Here is a 21457-nt window from a genome sequence, read left to right as displayed (position 1 = left end):
GGATTTTTTAAATAAACCAGTATTAATATTACAAAGACTTTCTCACATGACTTAGATGAAAGTAATTTGAACTTATATGTATGTATACAAATAATAAAGCAATTAAAAATATCTTGCTTTTAAAATAATTTAAGATACCATTTTCCAGCAGCATATATGATAGTTATGGCTTAAAGAAAGCTTCATCTTGGCACAATGCTGAAGAATTCTGTGAACAAGAAAAATACTACTTAAACATTTGCAAATAATGTCATTTTCCAATTCTAGCAACCCATTCTCACTGCTATACAACATTTTAGGCAAGTAACTCCTTTCCACAAAAATACGTTTGGACCTCTTTCTTCCTTAAGCCCCTAGAAGGGAACTACTACTGTTGCTTCCCTTTGTGCTAATCTTACATAATTAAGGTTATTCCTCTAATTTTTAGCAATGAAATGACTCCAAATGGAGAGGATTTTCAGAATTTGCTCCTTTTTAAGAAGTGACAGATTCACAGCACCTGAAAGGTTTAGCATAGTCTAAGAGTGGTGGGGATGTGAATCAACTGTCCCTAGAAAATCAAATGACCAGTTCTGCTCCTTCAAATCTACTTTAGAAGTTGCTTAAACATAAGTTTATAAAACAAATAATTTAATTCAACAATCCACTTTCATTCCTCTCAGTGCCACAGACTGATTAATGAATTAAAAAACATATGAACCAAAGAACCAAACTACAGTTCACCTTCTGTTCATTCTCAGAAATCGTTATTACTCCTAGGATAATAAAGAAGTATGAAAATTCAAATGTATCATCAAATCTTCAACTTGATTCCAAGGAACAATAATGATGCCACACTTACCTAGAGAAAAGGCACTTATTTTCTTCCAGCAGTTGCTTGCCATATGTGGATGTTTCTCCATATTTAACTTCAAATTTCAAAGCCAGAAGTACTTTTTTTTTTAAATAATTGGGATTTTGTTGTTGCTGTTGTCTTAATCTTTATTTATTTATTTGGCTGTGCCGGGTCTTGGTTGTGGCACAAGGGATTTTTGTTGTGGCATGTGGGATCTTTAGCTGCGGCATGCAGGATCTTTCAGTTGTGGCATGCAAACTCTTAGTTGCAACACGTGGGATCCAGTTCCCTGACCAGGGATCGAACCTGGGCCCCCCTGCATTGGGAGTGTGGTAGCCACTGGACCACCAGGGAAGTGCCAAGAAGTACTCTTATAATGACATTGTGATCACTTTATTTTATAAATGATGAGACCAGAAAAGTTGACAGATTTTACTAAAGACATTTCCACTGTACCCACCAATTCTTAATCTTATCTGAACCACTAGAAAATGTATCAAGTTTCTCAGACACATAACACTTGATTCAGTTGAATGTGAAGCACTTACCTGGTTGCCTGTTTAATTAGAGAACAAACAGAAAATGGACTTCCTGGTCTATCTGGAGGAAGGTTATTTACTGAATAAGTTTTCTCTTCTCTCTGAAAATTAGTTTAAAAAAGATTCAATAATAAATTTTGGCCATTATTACTTAGCTATTTTTTTTCCTTAAAATACGTATTTATACAGTGAAAAGGCAAGCAGTTATTTTAAGTTAATCAACAGCCCATAAAAGGTAACTTTAAAAGGTATTTTATGATGCTTTTCCATTTTCCCTTTTTTTTTTTAAAGTCTAGAATTCCTCCTATCAAAAGTTATCCTACTCAAAAATTACATTCTAATAGCCTATAACTTACTGCTCAATTTAAATCTTGGCTGTACTCAAATTAACAAACTAATTTCCCTGTGCATTAACAGGAAACCTACCATAAGCCCCTTTTTCCCTTTAGACAGAAAAAAAAAAAAAGAAGGCGGCGGCTAAATAGGCTTAAAAAACTGTTTTAATTACTATTTTAATTGAATGGCTATATCGTTTTGTTGTATTTTATTAATGGAAGAACAACTGCTAGTTTGTGTAAGACAATATTATTATTTACAAGCTCAACTTCTTGAATTAGAAAAAAATGTTGTTTTGTTATTCCCTCTGAATTTCCTCTTTCTGAGACTCTTTCATGCTAGTGTTTACCAGGACTCTGTCTCCAGCCTTCTCTTCTGATTTCCTGTTTCTTCTTGGGTAATCCCAGGAGGGTCCAAAACTGTGTTCATAATAAATATCACAACAGCAACAACTAACATTTATTAAACAGATTGTACTATGTTCTAGGTGCTATGCTATGTAGTTTACAAAGGATTATCTCATTTACTCCTCAAAATAATCCTGAGAGATATGAAATATTAATGTCTATTTTTTAGATAAGGAAACTGAGGCTTGAGGGCTAAGTAGTAGTAGAGGTCTGAATTGAACCACAAGAGAGTGTTGCCCATACTCTACCATCAGTGAGAGAAAATAAGCTTCAAAGTCAGAGCTGGATTCAAATCACAGGTGTGCCTTTTACTACTATAATGATGGGCAGGTTATACAAACTTGTGTTAAGTCTCAGTGCCTACAACCTATGAAATGGGGATACTACCTACCATCCACATTGTCCCGAGGATTAATAAAATAATACATATATAAAGCAACTGGGACAGAATTTAGTCTATAGTATGGTACTCAAAAAATAATCTCTCCTCTTTTATCCTGGACTGTAGACTTGAATATCTAAATCTCTACCGGATATTACAAAGACATTTCAACTTCAACATGTCAAAATGAAATTACCTTCCCTTCAAAATCTGCATTTTTTTTCCCTCCCTCCTACTTCATATTTACCTCTGGTATGTCAATCATTACATGTTATTCCCTCTTCCTAGAACTCAGCTCCCTGCCTCCATTGCCTCCCTTTGTCTGACTAACTCCTACTTTTCCTTCAGCATCAGGGAAGCCATTAAGGAGGACCCATACGCTAGGTGAAATCCCCTAGTTATGTCTACAAGCACAGAAAACCTCTATTCCTGCTTCTTGGTTTCCATTACAATTTCAATTTAATGTTTTATACTTAATGTTGGTCTTCTCTGCTAGAATGGAGCTTCGTGAAGGTAGGGGCTGAATCTGTTTTGCTGACCTCTGTATCCTCAGCATTTATTAGTACAGTGGGCTAAGTCACATGGTAGGCACTCAAAATATCACACCTTAATTATTTATGTCCTTCTCTATCGGATACTGAGTCCCTCGAAGGTTCTTGTCTTTTTCCACTGCTTAATTTCATCAATTCTAAAATGCTTATTTTTCACAATTTAATCTCTCTCAAATAAAGATGCATCTTACAATTAAGAGTTTCTTTCAATTACTATCAGGCAGATGGGACTGAACTATAATAGAATTTAAATCTTTTATGGAAATCTCTTGGTATGTTCAAAAAATGCCATCATCAATACACTTCCGGTTTAAAATTTTTTTTGGTTTAATCCAGTGCCTGGTACCACCACTCACTGATTAATTCAATAACTTGGCATCATTTTCAACTCCTTCCCCATCTCCAATATCCCGTTCAGTCATTAGTTCTGTCTCCTTAATATTTCTTGGGTCCATTCTTATCTTTCCATTCTCATTACCACTGCCTGGCCCTAATACTTCCTTCTCTGCACTACTATACATGTCTTCTAACTGGTTCTACAGCTTGAAGTGCCACTGCTTCCCCATCTCAGTTCATCTTCCTCTGAAAAGACCTAACAAAAATATGATGTCACTTCCCTACTTAAATCCTTCAGTGGCTCTCCAAAAGCAATAGGGTTTCTCATGCTCCATTAGTGAACTGGCTCAACTTGGTCTAATCTCTTCTGTGGACATTTCCCCCACCATTCTACCTCTGTTTTAGTCTACTACAGCCTACCACAGCATTTTCATTTCCTTCAACATTCCATACTGGCCCCAGACTCTTGCCTCCAGTTAGATGACATTTATCTACTGTTCTGTGCACTAGCAAAATAGTGTGTTGAACAAGACAAGGCTTACCTCTAGGTGGGTTAGTTAGTAAACAAACACTGATCAATATGAACATGTCACAAAGTACTAAATGCCAAGAAGAAAAAAAGAGGAGGGTACCTTGATAGGGAGTGTCATAGGTAGCTTCTTTAAGCTGGATAGTCAGGAAAAGCTTCCTTGAGGAGGTGGCATTGAAATAGAAATTCTAATGACAAAAGGCCAGCCATGCAAAGAGTTGAGCAAGAACAGTGTTCCCTTAGCTATATGCTCCTCTAACATCCATCCCTCTTTTGTATAACTCCTCCTGCCATGTCTTCCTCCAGAAGGCTTTCCTGGAGCCTCCCAAACAGGGTCAGGTACCCTTCCTTATGTGGACCCAAAGCACCAAGCGTTTATCTCTATGGAAGCACTGTCAGTCCCTGTCAATCTTTCCTCTTTAAATTTTTAATTATACAAGCAATGATACATTACTACATTTTGGGGGGGGGGGAAGTGTTCAAAAATATAAGATTTCAGCCCCTCCCGACTCTTCCTCCCTCACAAAATCCCAGATTCCTCCCCAAAAGTAACCACTTCAGTTTAGTTTTTATCTGCCCAGATCTTTCCCTGTGCATTTACACGTGTATTATATACAGTAATATAATTGGGTTTGGGGTTTGTTTTTTGTTCTTTACACAGAAGATATCATTGTACATCTTCTCATGCAACTTTTTTTTCACTCAACAGCATTTTGGAGATCTTTCAGTATCTGTCTTTCTATGCGTCTACATCTTCCTCATTCTTTTAAACTGCTTCCAACATTCCCATGACCTGATCACCACAGCTTATTTCACCATTTTCTACTGATGAACAGTTAGATTACTTCCAGTTTTTCACTACTACAAACAAGACCACAGTCCACATCCTTGGCCATGCTTCTTTGTATATATGTGCTCATAGTTTTCTAGGATAGATACCTTAGAAGCAGAATTTCTAGCCAATTTTACTTGGTATTATCAAGTTGGCCTTCATGAAGGCTGAATCAATTTACACTCCAATCAACACTATGAAAGCACCCCTTTCCCCCATACCCTTGCTGGCAGTAGATATTATCAACCTTTTGACAATTTGATGAGTGAAAAATATTATATCATTGTTATTTTAATCTGCATTTCTTTGATGCAAGTAGTAAAGTTGAACATGTTTTCAAATACTATGGGTTACATGGCATAACCATTCTTATCCTTTGCTCATTTTTCTGTTAGGTTTTTTTCTGGTCTTTTTATTAATGATTTATAGTGTACAATATTTTCTTCCAGGCCTTTGTCTTTTTTACTTTATCTAATTTAACAGAAGTTAAATATTTAAAATTTAACATACATTTAAAAATTTCAAGCTGATCAAACTTTTCTTTATGCCTTCTGGTTTTGTGTATTGTACTTAAGAAGGCCTTCCCTATCACAACACTATAAACAATGTCCTTCTATTTTCTTTTAATAAATATAAAGTTTGGTTTCTTACATTTAGCCCTTTAATCCACCTGGAATTTATTTTGGAATATGGGCTAAAGTAAGGAGCAAACAATTTTACTCCCAAAAGAAAGCAAATTGTTTCTAAATCTTTTCACTCAAGTAGACAGAGAAGAATAAATGTGTTGCTCACTGGGGTCTGAGTGTGTAAAGCCCAAAGCAGTCCACCACAAGGCACAACTAACTTGTCTGGAAGTTTTGTTTTATCTCCAAAGCACATGTGATATGTTTGCTTCAGTATAAAAATTATCACCCCCTCCCCACGACACCTTTGAGTAAAACTGAAGCTCCAGGAAGATGTTCTGTATTTGCCTTGTAGTTTTTTGAACTCTCGATACATAGCAGTCAGTAGTGTGGATGTATATGCATACCCATTCTATTTGCCTGTTTACTGAATCATCTCATGCACTACACACGTGCGCACGCACACACACACACACACACACTACTGGTCATGCTTTCATCTCATTTGCCTGTTTGCCTGACTGACTGACTACTAGACTGTGAACTCTTGACTGCAAGAACGCTTCATCTTTACCCAGTGCTTAACAGAGTGCCTGCCTATGAATGTTCAATTGATATTTATTGAATAAATACTTTCCTACAAATAGACTTCAGCAGGGAATCTGCTCTAATATATGCTAAAATATTTATGAATAAAATGATACTTGGGATTTACTTAAAAATAAATAGGAAGTGGAGGGGGCAGTGGGAAGTATAGATGGAACAAGCTGGGTAATGGGTACATGAAGGTCTGGTACGCCAGTCTTTCTGCTTTTGCATATGTTTGAAATTTTCCCTAGTTAAAAAAAAATCTGCTCTAGTTTTAAGTCTTCTTCCTAGCAACCGTGATAATCTTATCACTCAAATACTCTGTAATAGAGAAAGAAAACGTATTATGTGCCATCCTGCGAAGCAAAGCTGTGTGATACTATAGTAATCCCTATAAAAGGGTGGATTTCAAATGTCAGACTGGGAACAAGCAAATTTAGACTATTAACAAAATTTCCACATGATTACATTTTGGTCTGATATATTAAATAGATCATGTTATGTTTCACTGTTTTCAACAACAGAACAATCCTGTTCAATGTTCTAATTGTATATGAAGATTTAGGAGTTAAGAGGTGTTTTAAATATGCAAGCAATTGTATGTGGAGAGAAAAGAATGTGCTTTTTAATATGCAAATATTAATTCAAAGAAATATACTGATTCCAAATAATATTGCTGGTTTCAGTGTTTCCTATTAATAAATTCTATGACAGAAGAAATTTAATTTCTGATTTAAAAACAAACTGCTTAGGCAAATGGATGACAGAATACTGGATGAGAATACAGCAAAAATAAGGCGGTTAGTAATTACTGTGCCAATGCTGGCAGTAAGATTATATTAATTCTCTAGACTAAGAAGTAGTAGCAAGAAATTTTATAGAAGATCAAATTTCCCATATATATATATATATATATATATATATATTCAGAATTATTTATAAACAGCCATGTACCAAAAATCTTCTTGAGCTGAGACCTCATTGTCAACTTACCTCTTCTGATCCTTCTTGAATGGAATAATATATAAAATAGTTTCCCAAATAAGCTCCTTCTGATTTGAAAACAGATCCATCTCCAGGATAAACCTCTATTGAGTTCATATTTTTGTGGGTAAGTCTAAGGAAAAGAAATAATCATTAAAAAAATATTTTTCTCATTGAGATTAACATATAGATGATGGCAATCATATTAAAAAAAAAAGGTAGTATGAGGGTTTTTTTTGCCTATCTAAAAAAAATGGATAATTTCATACTCTGCACATCAACCAGCTAAATTAATTTTTTTGAAAAAAATAAACAGAACACCCAGAATTGGTTAATGTATCTATTTCAACTAAGCTCAACTTCTAGAAGTCAGGCATCTTGTCTTACCATCCTGGTATCCCACTGCCACTCACAGTGGCTGGTACATTATAGTCATCAAAGCAATGCCCACTGCATAGGAGTTAAATATGACAACTCCAGAGCCTAAAAATAATCTTATTCTGTAAAAATGAAACTAGTAGAATCAATACCTGATGATGAGGTTAGCCATGTGTAAAAGGAACCACCCCTAAAAGAAGGTGACTGTACCTGGAGCAGCCAGGTACAGTCAAGGTATTGGGTATATAATTTATAAAAACTTAAGCCAAGTCAATTTTATCGAAACATATATGAAGAACATATTGTCAGAAGGGGGTGGGTTTAGGTCTCATTTGTTTATTTTTGTTTTTATTTCCATTACTCTAGGAGACAGATCCAAAAAGACATCACTGCAACTTATCTTGTGAACACTCTTTGGAGTGTTCTGCCTATATTTTCCTCTAGGAGTTTTATGGTTTCCAGTCTTACATTTAAGTCTTTAATCCATTTTGAGTTTATTTTTGTATATAGTGTTAGAGAATGTTCTAATTTCATTCTTTTACATGTAGCTGTCCAGTTTTCCCAGCACCACTTATTGAAGAGACTGTCTTTTCTCCATTATATAGTCTTGCCTCCTTTGTCATAGATTAATTGACCAGAGGTGCGTGGATTTATTTCTGCGCTTTCTATCCTATTCCATTGATCTATATGTCTGTTTTTGTGCCAGTACCATACTACTTTGATTACTGTAGCTTTGGAGTATAGTCTGAAATCAGGGAGCCTGATTCTTCCAGCTCCATTTTTCTTTCTCAAGATTACTTTGGCTATTTGGGGTCTTTTGTGTCTCCATACAAATTTTAAGATTTTTTGTTCAAGTTCTGTGAAAAATGCCATTGCTAATTTGATAGGGATTGCAATGAATCTGTAGATTGCCTTGGGTAGTATAGTCATTCTAACAATGTCGATGTTTCCAATCCAAGAACACGGTATATCTTTCCATCTGTTTGTGTCGTCTTCAATTTCTTTCATCAGTGTCTTACAGTTTTCGGAGTACAGGTCTTTTGTCTCCTTAGGTAGGTTTATTCCTAGGTATTTTATTCTTTTTGATGTGATGGTAAATGGAATTGTTTCTTTAATTTCTCTAAGTTTCTCTAAACCTAATTAAACTTAAAAGCTTTTGCACAGCAAAGGAAACCATAAACAAAACGAAAAGTCAACCTATGGACTGGGAGAATATATCTGCAAATGATGCTACTGACCAGGGATTAATTTCCAAAATATATAAACAGCTCACACAGCTCAATATCAAAAAAACAAACAACCCAATTAAAAAATGGGCAGAAGATCTAAATAGACATTTCTCCAAAGAAGACATACAGATGGCCAACAGGCACATGAAAAACTGCTCAACATTGCTAATTATTAGAGAAATACAAATCAAAACTACAATGAGGGTGCTTCCCTGGTGGCGCAGTGGTTGAGAGTACGCCTGCCGATGCAGGGGACACGGGTTCGTGCCCTGGTCCAGGAAGATCCCACATGCCGCAGAGCGGCTGGGCCCGTGAGCCATGGCCGCTGAACCTGCGCGTCCGGAGCCTGTGCTCCGCCAACGGGAGAGGCCACAACAGTGAGAGGCCCGCGTACCGCAAAAAAAACAAACAAAAAAAAACCCTACAATGCGGTATCGCCTCACACCAGTCAGAATGGCCATCATCAAAAAGATCACAAATAACAAATGTTGGTGAGGATATGGAGAAAAGGGAACCCTCCTACACTGTTGGTGGGAATGTAAATTGGTGTAGCCACTATGGAGAATAGTATGGAGGTTCCTTAAAAAACTAAAAATAGAGTTACCATATGATCCAGCAGTCCCACTCCTGGGTACATATCCAGAAAAGACAAAATCTCTAATTTGAAAAGATACATGCACCCCAATGTTCACAGCAGCACTATTTACAATAGCCAAGACACAGTAGCAACCTAAATGTCCGTTGACAGATGAATGGATAAAGAAGATGTGGTATAATATACAGTGGAATACCACTTGGCCTTAAAAAAGAATGAAATAATGCCATTTGCAGCAACATGGATGGACCCAGAGATTATCATACTAAGTGAAGTAAGCTAGACAGAGAAAGACAAGTATCATATGATATCACTTACATGTGGAATCTTAAAAAACAAAACAAAACAAAACAAATGAACTTATTTGTAAAACGGAAACAGACCCACAGACATAGAAAAGAAACTTGTGGTTACCAAAGGGGAAAGGGCAGGAGGGATAAACTGGGAGTTTGGGATTAACATATACACACCACTATATAAAAAATAGATAACCAACAGGGACCTACTGTATAGCACAGAGAACTATACTCAATATTTTGTAATAATCTCTAAGGGAAAAGAACCTGAAAAAGAATATATGTATATACATACACACACACATACATATATATATACACACACATACATATATACGTATAACTGAATCACTTTGCTGTACACCTGAAACTAACACAACATTGTAAATCAACTATACTTCAATAAAAAAATTTTTTAAATAAAAGTAACAAATAAAAACAAACAAAAAAAAAAAGAGAAAGGGGTGGTTTTCATGCAGGAAAAGGAGACCCCAAAGAACAAAAATTTCACAGATCTCTTCTAGCATTATTTACAGAAGTGAAACTCTGAATCTAGCCAACACTAGTATTCCAGTCACTAGCGAGGTGTACTTTGTGGTGGAATAGGCATAGTTCAATAGAATAGTGCAGACACAGAGGAGACATTCAGTGAGTATTTGTGGCATGAATAGTGGCTGAAATCTCTTCTAGGCTAGCTAACTTCTCCTCTAATTCCATGCTCAACAGGCATCCTTCTGACGTGACTAATTCAGATGACTAGATCCCCTATTGCTTAGAAGGGGTATCCTAAATAACTGGCAAAATATTTCATTCACAAGCAAAACTAATTCCTCATTGGCTTTGGAGTTGTCACAAAAATCTTGTGAATATGGTTAATGTGAATTAGTCACAAGACATCTATGTGGACTAATAAAATTATTAATTAAATTTTATTCAGTTTTAATTAAATTTAAATTTAATTTAATTTAAATTTTATTAGTACACATAGAGATCTGTAAAACTCAGGGCCAAACACAGGAGAATGGTGGCCCCAGGCAAAACTGTACTCACGGGGGAGTCTATCCACAAGGGTAGTCCTATACCCTCTGTGACATTGCTAAACAGCTCCAAATGCAACACAAGTGCCTTACCTATAGGTAATACCCTTGTACCAAACCACTTTCACTAGTTCAGGATAGGAATATTCTTCTTCAACAAACTGTCTCTGTGAAAGCGAATCACAAAACTCCCACCTGCGAAGGACAAAATACAAGCTATTAATTCTGGTTGCCTAACATAATTACCTTCAGAAGTGAACAGAACAGTGCTACTGTAGTAAGATTTATTTCTTGCTTAAGTCATTAGATCAAAGAAAAGTAAAAATTAATATGAAAGTGCATTAATGAAATTTAAAACTACAGTTGACCCTTGAACAACATGGGGGGTGGGGGCACTAACCCCAGTGCAGTAGAAAACCGAGTACTGTTATCTCTGCCTCAAAAACAAAGGAGTTTATAAATGACTCACCCAAGGGCAGGAAGCTGAAACAGTTTGGATAAAATCAGCACTCAAACCCTAGTTCTGTTGATTCCCCAAATTGTGATCTCTAATCGAACACAAACTTTCCCCCCATACTTAGTTCATTTAAAGATCTGAAAAATAAAAATACAGCACTATATTTATTGAAAAAACCTGTGTATAAGTGGACCCACACAGTTCAAATCCGTGTTGTCCAAGAGTCAATTGTAATCTTATTTTTCCATGTATTTTTCTTAGTATTTTTAATAATCTCATTATTGAATCTCAGCATAAATACATAAATTAAGTTTCACTAACCTTTAAAATTTAGGATTCAAACAATAAATATTTACTGAAATATCTATGGTGAGCCAGGCACTGTGCAATACACACTATGGATATGACACCCAAGAAAGCAGACATGGTCCCTGCCCTCAATGGAGATTCTATCTAGCAGGGACATAAAGTAGTAGATACTGAACATAAAGAAAAGAGAATTACTGTATGCTATGGGATTGTATAGAGCCTAATCCAATCTAGGGACTTCAGAATAATGACCCTAAGGAAGAAAGGCTTATTTATGCTAAGACCTGAAAATGAGCATAAGTTAGCGAGCTGAGAGAGATAAAAGGAGTGTTCCTGGCATGGAAAGAGTAGGTGCCATGGTAAAAGAAAGCTTGGGCAAGAATTCTATGGACCGCAAGAAGTCCAGTTTAGCAAGAGTAGAGAAAGCAAGGGCAAGAGTGGTGAGGATTACAGACCCACGAAAAGACCATATAACAGAAGGCCTGTTAAGCCATGCCTAAGGATAATGGATTTCAATCAAGGCCAGTGGCAAGTTATTGAAAAACTGTTAATTTAGAAGCATAAATCTCTTTTGATGTGTACTTATAATACTGGAATTCCCAATTCTAACTACATAATCATGACAAGGCTAAAAATCATTCCCATTTTTTGTTTCCAATAACAAATATGTACTCAGAAGACTACCTGGGATCATATCCCAATTCTACAAGCACTAGGTGTGAGACTGTGCTTGAGTTATTCAACATTTCTGTGTCTCAAGTTCCTCTACAAAATGGGGTTGATAATAGTACCTACCTCATAGGGTTACTATGAGGACAAAATAGGTAAAGTATAACCATGCCTGGCACAAAGTAAGTGCTCTGTGTTAGCTATTATCATTATTACTACACTACTTATGCAGAGTTCATGTTACAAATCTATAACCATTAGGCTATTCATTTCTTAGTCAAGGTAAAAGGTCTGTACCTAGCCAGCCAGAAGCCTCTCCATGTTTATCCCTGTTGAAGATGGACACATTTACAGTCAGTTAACCAAAGACAAGGGTGTCCTCTGAGGCTATGTATGAAAGAAAGAACCCATGATCACACACGTCAGGTCCATGCTCCAGCAACAGAACTAACAGGTTCCACTGAGCAGCAGCGGATGCTTCCCAGGGCTCGCTCCCACAGAGCTCTGTGCCGTCACTTACCACACTTTAATAATCTTTTCAGTGATAGTGACCCTTACTAGACTCTAAGCTCCTAGAAAGCAGGGACTCTTCATCTCTACAGTCTCCATGCTTAACAAAGTACCCAGTGTAGTCAGCCTTCCACCAACATCCAATGCATGGATGTGAAGTAAGAAATATAAGCAACACATTAGCTGGGGACATTATTTACTATCCGTTACAAGCAAAGTTTTAGATCAACTGAACTTTCCTTATGAATGGTATCAGATGATTCCGAAAGAAAAATGATCCTTAGGTAGGTCTGGTTCTGACAAAAGCATTAGGACAAATAAGTCATTCTTCCATTACCTGTGCAGGTGTGGGACAGGACAGCTTAGTAACAGGGCCCTGGGAAGAACAGAAACTTCTTTTCCTCTTTCCTCAGAAATGTCAAAAGTTAAAATTCTCTTCTGGGTGATATCTGCATCAGTTCCAGACATATTGCTGATTTTATTATGAAAACGAAGTGCTAAAGACAAAGGATATTCCCATTCCTCCGGACAGGAGGCCACTGACCAGCACTGCTTTACCCACGTGTATACACACGTGCCTTTTGTCCCAGGTGAAGACAGTGCCTCCCTCCCTTCAGTTCCATTTACACAACTCTTCTCTAAAGGTTCTTTGGATTTCGTGATCTGATAATAAAGTTCATTTTCTTTATTCTTCAGTCTCTGTCCTGAAAAACTTCCATATGTACAGATTTTGCCAGCTTTTTCAACTAGTTTGTCCTTTTTGGCTTTATTATTTTTTTCTGACAGTACTATAGATGAGTCTGGCTTCTGGCTTACTTTACACAAAAAATGTACTGTAAATTCATGCTGAGATTTGGGCAGGCAAAGGTATGCGTGACCATCTAAAGATGATATCTTCACGGTGCCACTCTGCATACATATCATGCCACCATCAGTATCAAGATCGGGCCATCTTACTTCTGAGATGTCAGTGAAGATACGCTGAGTTGAGGGGAGAAAAAGGGATGGTATTTTCTGTTAACAGTCCAATTTTTTCCATACATTTGATACTTACATATTACTTAAGAAAGCTCTTAAAGTTTTGTGTTCTACTATCTAGAAAGAATGAAAAATGTCAGCCTATATATGGTTTTCCAGAGAGCACTTGATATTGTTAAGATTATTTCTTAGAAAAGTAGACATAAAACACACACACACACACACACACACACACACACACTCTGACAAAAAGGACAGAAAAGAAAAATCATCTTGGTTATATTTAATGTTAAACGTATTTTGATTTAAAGTGTACACTGCATCAGAGATAAATAGATTTGCAGCCCCTCTCCAAAAGTCTACTCTGAAAAAGAATATAAATGAGGGAAGACCAGCACTACTGTATGAAAAGCAATCATAACCTAAATGGTATGGAACCAGCATAACAATCACTGACAGAACGATTTAGAGAACACAGAAACAGACTCAACCGTATCTCAAAATGTTACATACGATAACATAAGTTTTTCAAAACAAGGGGGGAAAGGGAGAACTACATATTTAATAAATGGTACTGAAATTATTGAACAGCATTCGGGAAATGCTACCTCAAAGGATTATCACATGGACTAAACAGGATAACATGTATAAGGTACTCGTCCTACATAGCACCCGGTACAGCACACACTAAATTCTGGGTGCCTTAAAGGGTAACATTTAAAAAAACCGAATTACTCAAAGGTAAACTGATCTGGACCAACAGCAAACAGATTCATAACAGGTAACAGTGCCTGTTGCATCTTTTCATATAAGATAAAAATGGCAAGTGTCACATAACAGTCTTTTAATCAGTTAAGCTTTTGCCAATTTACACATTTCACCTTCCATTTATATAAAACCTTAGATTTACGAAAACTACTGTCAAGAAAGCCTGGTAAATTTACAGTGCTATCTATGTGTACAGATGTTAGTGTGCTAAAATTAAGGGAAGTATTCATACCATTTGCAGCAACATGGATACAACTAGAGATTACTGTTCTAAGTGAAGTAAGTCAGAAAGGGAAAGACAAATACCATATGATATCACATATATGTGGAATCTAAAGTGTGGCACAGGGCTTCCCAGGTGGCGCAGTGGTTAAGAATCCACCTGCCAACGCAGGGAACACGGGTTCGAGCCCTGGTCTGGAAAGATCCCACATGCCGCGGAGCAACTAAGCCCATGCGCCACAACTACTGAGCTTGTGCTCTAGAGCCCGTAAACCACAACTACTGAGCCCACGTGCCACAACTACTGAAGCCCATGCGCCTAGAGCCCATGCTCTGCAACAAGAGAAGCCACTGCAATGAGAAGCCTGTGCACCGCAACAAAGAATAGCCCCCACTCGCCACAACTAGAGAATGTCCGCGCTCAGCAACAAAGACCCAATGCAGCCAAAAAGAAAATAAATTAAAAAAAAAAAAGAAAAAAAGAGTCATGTACCCCAAGGTTCATGGCAGCACTATTTACAATAGCCAGCACATGGAAGCAACCTAAGTGTCCATCGACAGACGAATGGATAAAGAAGATGTGGTACATATATACAATGGAATATTACTCAGCCATAAAAAGAAACGAAATTGAGTTATTTGTAGTGGGGTGGATGGACCTAGAGTCGGTCATACAGAGTGAAGTCAGAAAGAGAAAAACAAATACCGTATGCTAACACATATATATGGAATATATATGGAATCTAACACATATATATGCTAACACATATAAATGGTTCTGAAGAACCTAGGGCAGGACAGGAATAAAGATGCAGACATAGAGAATGGACTTGAGGACGCAGGGAGGGGGAAGGGTAAGCTGGGACGAAGTGAAAGAGTGGCATGGACATATATACACTACCAAATGTAAAATAGATAGCTAGTGGGGAGCAGCTGCCTAGCACAGGGAGATCAGCTCGGTGCTCTGTGATCACCTAGAGCGGTAGGATAGGGAGGGTGGTAGGGAGACGCAAGAGGGAGGGGATATGGGGATATATGTATATGTATAGCTGATTCACTTTGTTATACAGCAGAAACTAACACAACATTGTAAAGCAATTATACTCCAATAAAGATGTTAAAGGAAAAAAAAAGGCAGAGAGAGAAACTATATAACTTCTGTGTCTCAATGTACAAAATATCAAAACACCCTAGTCTGTGGAAATATATAGGCCTATGTGTTCTATAGCAACATGTCTATGCTCAAAGTGTCATGAAGAAAAAGACTAAATATTAAACTACCTGTTTGTAATTACTTGTCCTCAAATATTTGTTTTAAAAATGAAGTTTAAAAAATATTACCATTTTCCTTTCAGAAGGTATGATGCTTTCAGATAAAAAAGGGCAAGTAGCAAAGGAGTTACGGAAATCTAGGGCTCGCTGTAGCTGCTCCTACAAAAAGAAATACAAAGTAATTTAAAAAAATGATTTGAAAATCAATTTAGAATGACAGTAATCTGGAATACTAACTACTTTCCATATTCTGGCCACCTCAACAATATTTTAGTATTAAAAAGAGTAGTTTTTTTGTCATCTTTACTTACTCGGTACGTGCTAATAACAAAGTGTGTCCTTTGGCGAATTCTTTCTGGTTGTTGTAAAGGATGTGCTGAAATAGGAGGTGCTTTTTCAAATAAAAATTCAGAGCCACAGGGAGAAAGCTGCAATCTGGAACCATCAACATATTGTACCTCCACTGAGTCATCTTCATAAAGTACTATTTGCACTTCAGCCGCCATTATTGTGACTATGGCTAAAATGTCCTTCCAAGGCAAAGGCTGAGGAAATAAGAGATACAGTAGCACCAAATAGTTCTCTTCATGTACAAAAGTTCTATCAAAATAAGTGAACATAAGCAAAACACAAAATTGCCATTGCATTTACTTTTGTTGAATGAAAAGTGATTATCTTGCTATACACGCTTATGTGATCTGAATGCCTTCATTAACCCCAAGGGCTCTACTTCAATGTGGAAGATAACTGAGAGGGAGATGGCCCACCAAGTTATAAATGCCCTTATCATTTTAGTAGCTTTACTTCTGAAGTTTAACTTCTGAAAATTGTATGCTCAGTATCTCATTTCAAATAACAAGCAAATTCCATCTTTGCAAAAAGAATACAGCAAATCATTTGTAGGACGTGTAAAAGGCAGGCCAAAAGTAACTATTAGGCCTAAGGGAAAAGAACACCTGGATTCTTGCCCCCAGCCTGGCATTAAGGAAGTAGATCCATGTCACGACTCAGAAAGCTAATTAACCAGCTAGTGTCTTAGATTCATCCTTATTTCATTGAATTCAATTTCCTCTTCTTTACCTCTGAAATGTCTCTGTATTTTCACTTACGCTTTCCATATAGGTGTGACGGAAGGGGAATGGAGGGCTGGGTTCCAACTCCACTAGCTCATAGCTATAAACCACAGGTTGGCTGGGTTGGTTGTTTCCTTATTTGTAAAATGGGGGTAACAGGATCGTTGTGAGGATTAAATGAGACAACATGTATGACAGTGCCAGTAGTGTGAATGTTGCCTTGTAGGAGCTCAGTAAATTTTATGATTCTTTCTAAAACTAACTCCATCCCCTTCTAGGACATCATCTCCTTCTGTTACTCAGGTGATAAAGTTTCACCTGTCAGAAAAAAAAAAACTTTCCATGGATACCACTTTCCCCAGTTTACCTCTATTTCCTACCAATAAACTTCTCAGGTATAGTATCCACTCAGTGTCAGCTTTCTCTCCCAACAATCTTCGATGAATTGCAATCCAGCTTTCTCCTCCACCTCTCTACTGAAATTGTTTCACAACGGTTACCAGTATCTTCCTATACCCAATGACTTCAGTCTTCACCCTACTAAACTGGTCAACGTGTGACAATGTTGTCTATCTTCTCTTGCACCAAACTTCCTCTTCCTCTGCCTCTTATTTTTTTTAAAAAAGGGTGGGGGTGCACCATGGTCCCTCCTCCACCACCCCCTCTATATCTATTGCTCTTTTTAGTTTAATCATTCCTTTTCTTCACCATTCTCTCAAATCAAGGATTCATCAGCACCTGACCTTAGTTAGTCCCCATTTCATCTCTTCTTACTAGATACACTCATGTTGCTTTTATGCCCACCCTTGCTTTTTAAAAAAAAGCTTACCCCTTTTCAATGTATATAATTAGCTACATATGATATAGCCTATAATCTTTTGCAGAATATGTCAGCATATAAGTAAATATTAAACCAATATTAAATGATCTCTCCTGAGGAAATTCACACAACTTTAATCATTTTCTTTCTCTAGAGAACTTCCAAATCTACCTGACCTCTCTCCAGAGCTTCCAGTTGCCTGCAGGACCTCTCTTCATGTCCCTGTTCCACAGATACATCAAACTCCACATGACTAAAATGGAACTTAATCACTCCCACCAAAAGCAGACTTCAGTAATACCCCCTAATTCACTTTCACTCAACCCCCGGAGGCCAGTCTACAAATGGTAGCTAGAGGGACCTTTTAAAATAAAAATGAGATCTAACCCTTCTTGACTTACAACCCAACATTTGCACTTAGACAAAACCTGAATAATTTTTTTAAATTAATTTATTTTATTTATTTATTTTTGGCTGCATTGGGTCTTCTTTGCTGTGCACGGGCTCTCTCTAGTTGCAGCGAGTGGGGGTTACTCTTCGTTGTGGTGCGTAGGCTTCTCGTTGCGGTGGCTTCTCTTGTTGCGGAGCACAGGCTCTAGGCACGCGGGCTTCAGTTGTGGCACACCGGCTCAGTAATTGCGGCTCACGGGCTCTAGAGCACAGGCTCAATAGTTGCGGTGCATGGGCTTAGTTGCTCCTTGGCATGTGGGATCTTCCCGAACCAGGGCTCAAACCCGTGTCCCCTGCATTGGCAGGTGGATTCTTAACCACTGCACCACCAGGGAAGCCCCAAACTCAAATTCTTAACCACAGCCTATAAAAGCCATACAACCTGCCCCCATCTACCTCTCCAATGTCATCTTCTACCTCTCCAATGTCATCTCCTAACCCTCTCCTCCTTTTTCAGGACAACTTAGCTACGTTGGCCTTTTTAATGTTTTTTTAAGAAAGCTGTATCACATGTCAGAACCTTTGCACTGTTCCTTCCGCCTAGCATGTCCTTTCCCTGGCTCATCACATCGCTGGTTCTTTGGCACCGTTAATATCTCAGCACAAATATCTAACTTCCTCAAAGGCCTAACTTGACCAGTTAAAGTTGTTCCCAACCATCTCCCAATCACTTTTTAACCATTTCATCGTTTTTCTTCATAATATCTATTACTATCAAAACTGTTCTATTTATTTACTTGCTTTTAGTCTTTTCCCACTAGGACATAAACTCAATCAGAGCAGGGCCCTCATCTCTCTTATTCACAGTTCTATCCCTGGCACCTAAAACAATACTTGGCCAATAATAAGGGTGCAATAAATTTTTTTAAATGATAAATATATAAGTAATATATAAGAATATATAAGTGAATTTTAAAATTCTTGCTCCTCCTGAATTTGCAATTTGAGTTAATGGCATCTCAATGTTAGCAATATTTGATTTCTCAGTGTTTCCCTTTACATCCAAGTAAGAAGTCCTGTTGATTTTGTCAGTCTCCCCCATAAATCTGGCTCCTCCTTTTCCTATTTCAGGCCTCAACTTTCCCCTCCATTCCTGTAGACTGTCTGGGACCTTTTTCCAATTTTTCCCCTCTCCAATCCATTTCCAGCACTGCCCTCACAAGTAACTTTCCACAACCCGACCATACCAACCGCTTTACATCACTTGTCTACATACTTGTTAAACGGCAATAAATATTCATAGCAATAAATATATTTATATTGCAGCTATACGTATCATATATATGCATGATATCAACTTGCTATTTCTGAAAAAAACAAGTGCAGATACACAGTTGGAAAACATATTTTCTGATAACAACTGGAAAAAGGTCTTTATCTTTAGCCAAGTTTTCTTTTTTTTTTAACAGCTCATTGGGGTATAATTGTTGTTTAGATTATTTAAATAATCAAGCATACACAAGAAACAGTAGAAATGTCTAAAGTTCCTGGCATCATAAAAAAAATAATCCAGCTCCAACCTAAATTTCCAGCGTCATCTCTACTGTCTTATTTCTGTTTGTGTTTTCACTACCCAGCACATTACGTCCGAGTACATTTAACGATCAAAAAGCCACAAGTTTGTTCTTGACATAAACGGGAACCTCATTTTTCAAAATGCGCTATCTAGTTACAGAAAAAGCCTCATCAAAACAACAACCAACATCTTAAACTCACACAGCAAGCAGTTCTGAGCTGAAAAGTCGTGGAAATGAGGACAATCAACGGCCCTTGTGCTTTTAATTTGCCAAAATGGTCGGAGTAGAAACGTCTGCGCCCGCCCACGACTGCTTCTCGAGGAATTTGTTTTGAGTTTAACAAATTACCAGCAAGTTATGTTTCTCGATGAAAGAAAACAATCATAACCGAGAGGAATAAGGCCACAGGGAGAGTATTTGGCGGTCTTTCGTCGAGTCAGAGGAGAGGAGGAGCAGCGGCAGCAGCATCGACAGCTCTGACCCCGGAGAGGAAGCGAAGGCAAACAGCTGCGATTCAAACCTTCCCGCATCCTAGAAAAGCCGCCCCACTTTACAAATGAAGACCGGAAGTCCCGACCTGACCCCGCCCTCCGCTCGCATCGGGGGACGGGACCGGAAGTAGGGGAGGCGGGGGCTCCCAGTCCGGAAGCTGGTCCGCTCCTCTCCGGTTTTTACTTCCGGTACCCCACAAGGAGCTGGTCTGACCTGGTTGTTTCAAACCTGGTTGGGACTTGCATTCTGATGGTCTATCCGAGATAGCTACAGAGGTATAATTTAGTGGAGTAATGGTTATTTAAATAATCTAAGCAATTATACGTCAATAAACCTGTTAAAAAAATTGGGCAAAGATAGAGACCTTCTTTTCCTAGTTTGGTATCAGAAAATGACTTTCAACAGTTTCTCTGCACCTTTTAAATCTTTTTCTACAATGGCGAGTGGACGCGTCTGCTATATTTATTTATTTCCATTAAAACAAGTATTTATGGAGAGCCTTTTACGTGCTGGGCGTGCTGGGGATAAAGCAGCGAATGAGACCCAGGGTTGAGGATGGGGGCTAGAGATCAACTGGAAAGAAACGACTGGACAATAATTTGATCACAGTTGTGATAAGTGTTCCTAAGATAAAATACAGAGGTCTGTGGGAGTATGTAGTGGGCAGACCTAACCTAGACTGAAGAAATATTTTCACTGAAATCCAAAGGCTAAGTAGGTGTTAGCCAAGTAGAGGGGGAAAGTGTTTCAAGCAGAGGTAACAGCCTTGTGTTAAGGCTTTGAGGCCCAAAGAAAGATCTGGCCCCTTAAAAGGGCTGAAAAAAAAAGCCAGTTTGGTTTAAGAATGATTAAAGAGAAGAGAGAGGCTCTTCCTAGGGGAGAGAAGCCTGAAATTGGGCTATAGAGGTAGGTAGTACAGATTTATGAATTATGGACTTTATCTTAATAGCAGTGGTAAACTATTACAAGGGCTTTAAGCAAAAGGTGGCAGCACTAAGGGATTGAAGTATAGCTCCTTAAATTCATCTCCATTTTTAAAAGTCTGATATGCAAATTGACCTCAATCTTATGTAAAGTGTAATAAGGGCATCCTCAGACAGCCATGTTTTCATTGATCTGTAACATCAGTTTTATTACACAGTGCTAACTTAGGTCCTATCCAACTCCCACCTTTTCCCCCTCCAGTGTATAAAAACCTCCTATATATAAATTCTGTCTACTACAGAGGGGTTTTGTGGTGCTTTTTGTACTTTAGAAAAATTCCTGGAACTGCTGAATAGAGAGTGGATTGTAGGATATGAGAACAGACGTGTGGAGCCCAGTAAAAGGCTTTTGAAAGAGCAAAAGGAGAGATGACGGCAGTTCAGACTCAAGACTGGACAGTGAGAATGGAGAGCATAGCTCCAAGAAATATTCAGGAGATCAACTCTTTGGTCTTGGGGA

General features: G+C 37.8%; 1 protein-coding gene across 4 annotated transcripts in view; it reads right to left on the bottom strand.

The window, feature by feature from the left end:
- The window catches only part of CUNH5orf34 (chromosome unknown C5orf34 homolog), a 31278-nt gene extending 11207 nt beyond the window's left edge, over positions 1–20071 (bottom strand). For 2 of the 4 annotated variants that reach the window (XR_003431707.1, XM_027101159.1), the window contains exons 1-8: positions 19722–20071; positions 15974–16207; positions 15732–15821; positions 12760–13403; positions 10571–10672; positions 6952–7075; positions 1384–1475; positions 139–208 (exon numbers count right to left, since the gene is read on the bottom strand). Coding sequence is in view for 3 of the 4 variants with exons in the window: in XM_027101159.1 (XP_026956960.1) it covers positions 139–208; positions 1384–1475; positions 6952–7075; positions 10571–10672; positions 12760–13403; positions 15732–15821; positions 15974–16168 (1317 nt within the window). In the remaining variant the exon portion in view is untranslated. The remainder of the gene's footprint in view (positions 1–138; positions 209–1383; positions 1476–6951; positions 7076–10570; positions 10673–12759; positions 13404–15731; positions 15822–15973; positions 16208–19721) is intronic. The other 2 variants (XM_027101160.1, XM_027101161.1) reach the window with 2 other exon arrangements.
- Between the last annotated feature and the right edge of the window lie 1386 nt (positions 20072–21457).

This window comes from Aethalodelphis obliquidens, unplaced genomic scaffold, assembly GCF_003676395.1.
Source record: "Aethalodelphis obliquidens isolate GAN/ISIS:26980383/991018 unplaced genomic scaffold, ASM367639v1 scaffold4, whole genome shotgun sequence".
NCBI lineage: Eukaryota > Metazoa > Chordata > Mammalia > Artiodactyla > Delphinidae > Aethalodelphis > Aethalodelphis obliquidens.
Note: the sequence above shows the minus strand (reverse complement) of the source record. Positions and strands in the feature narration are given on the sequence as shown.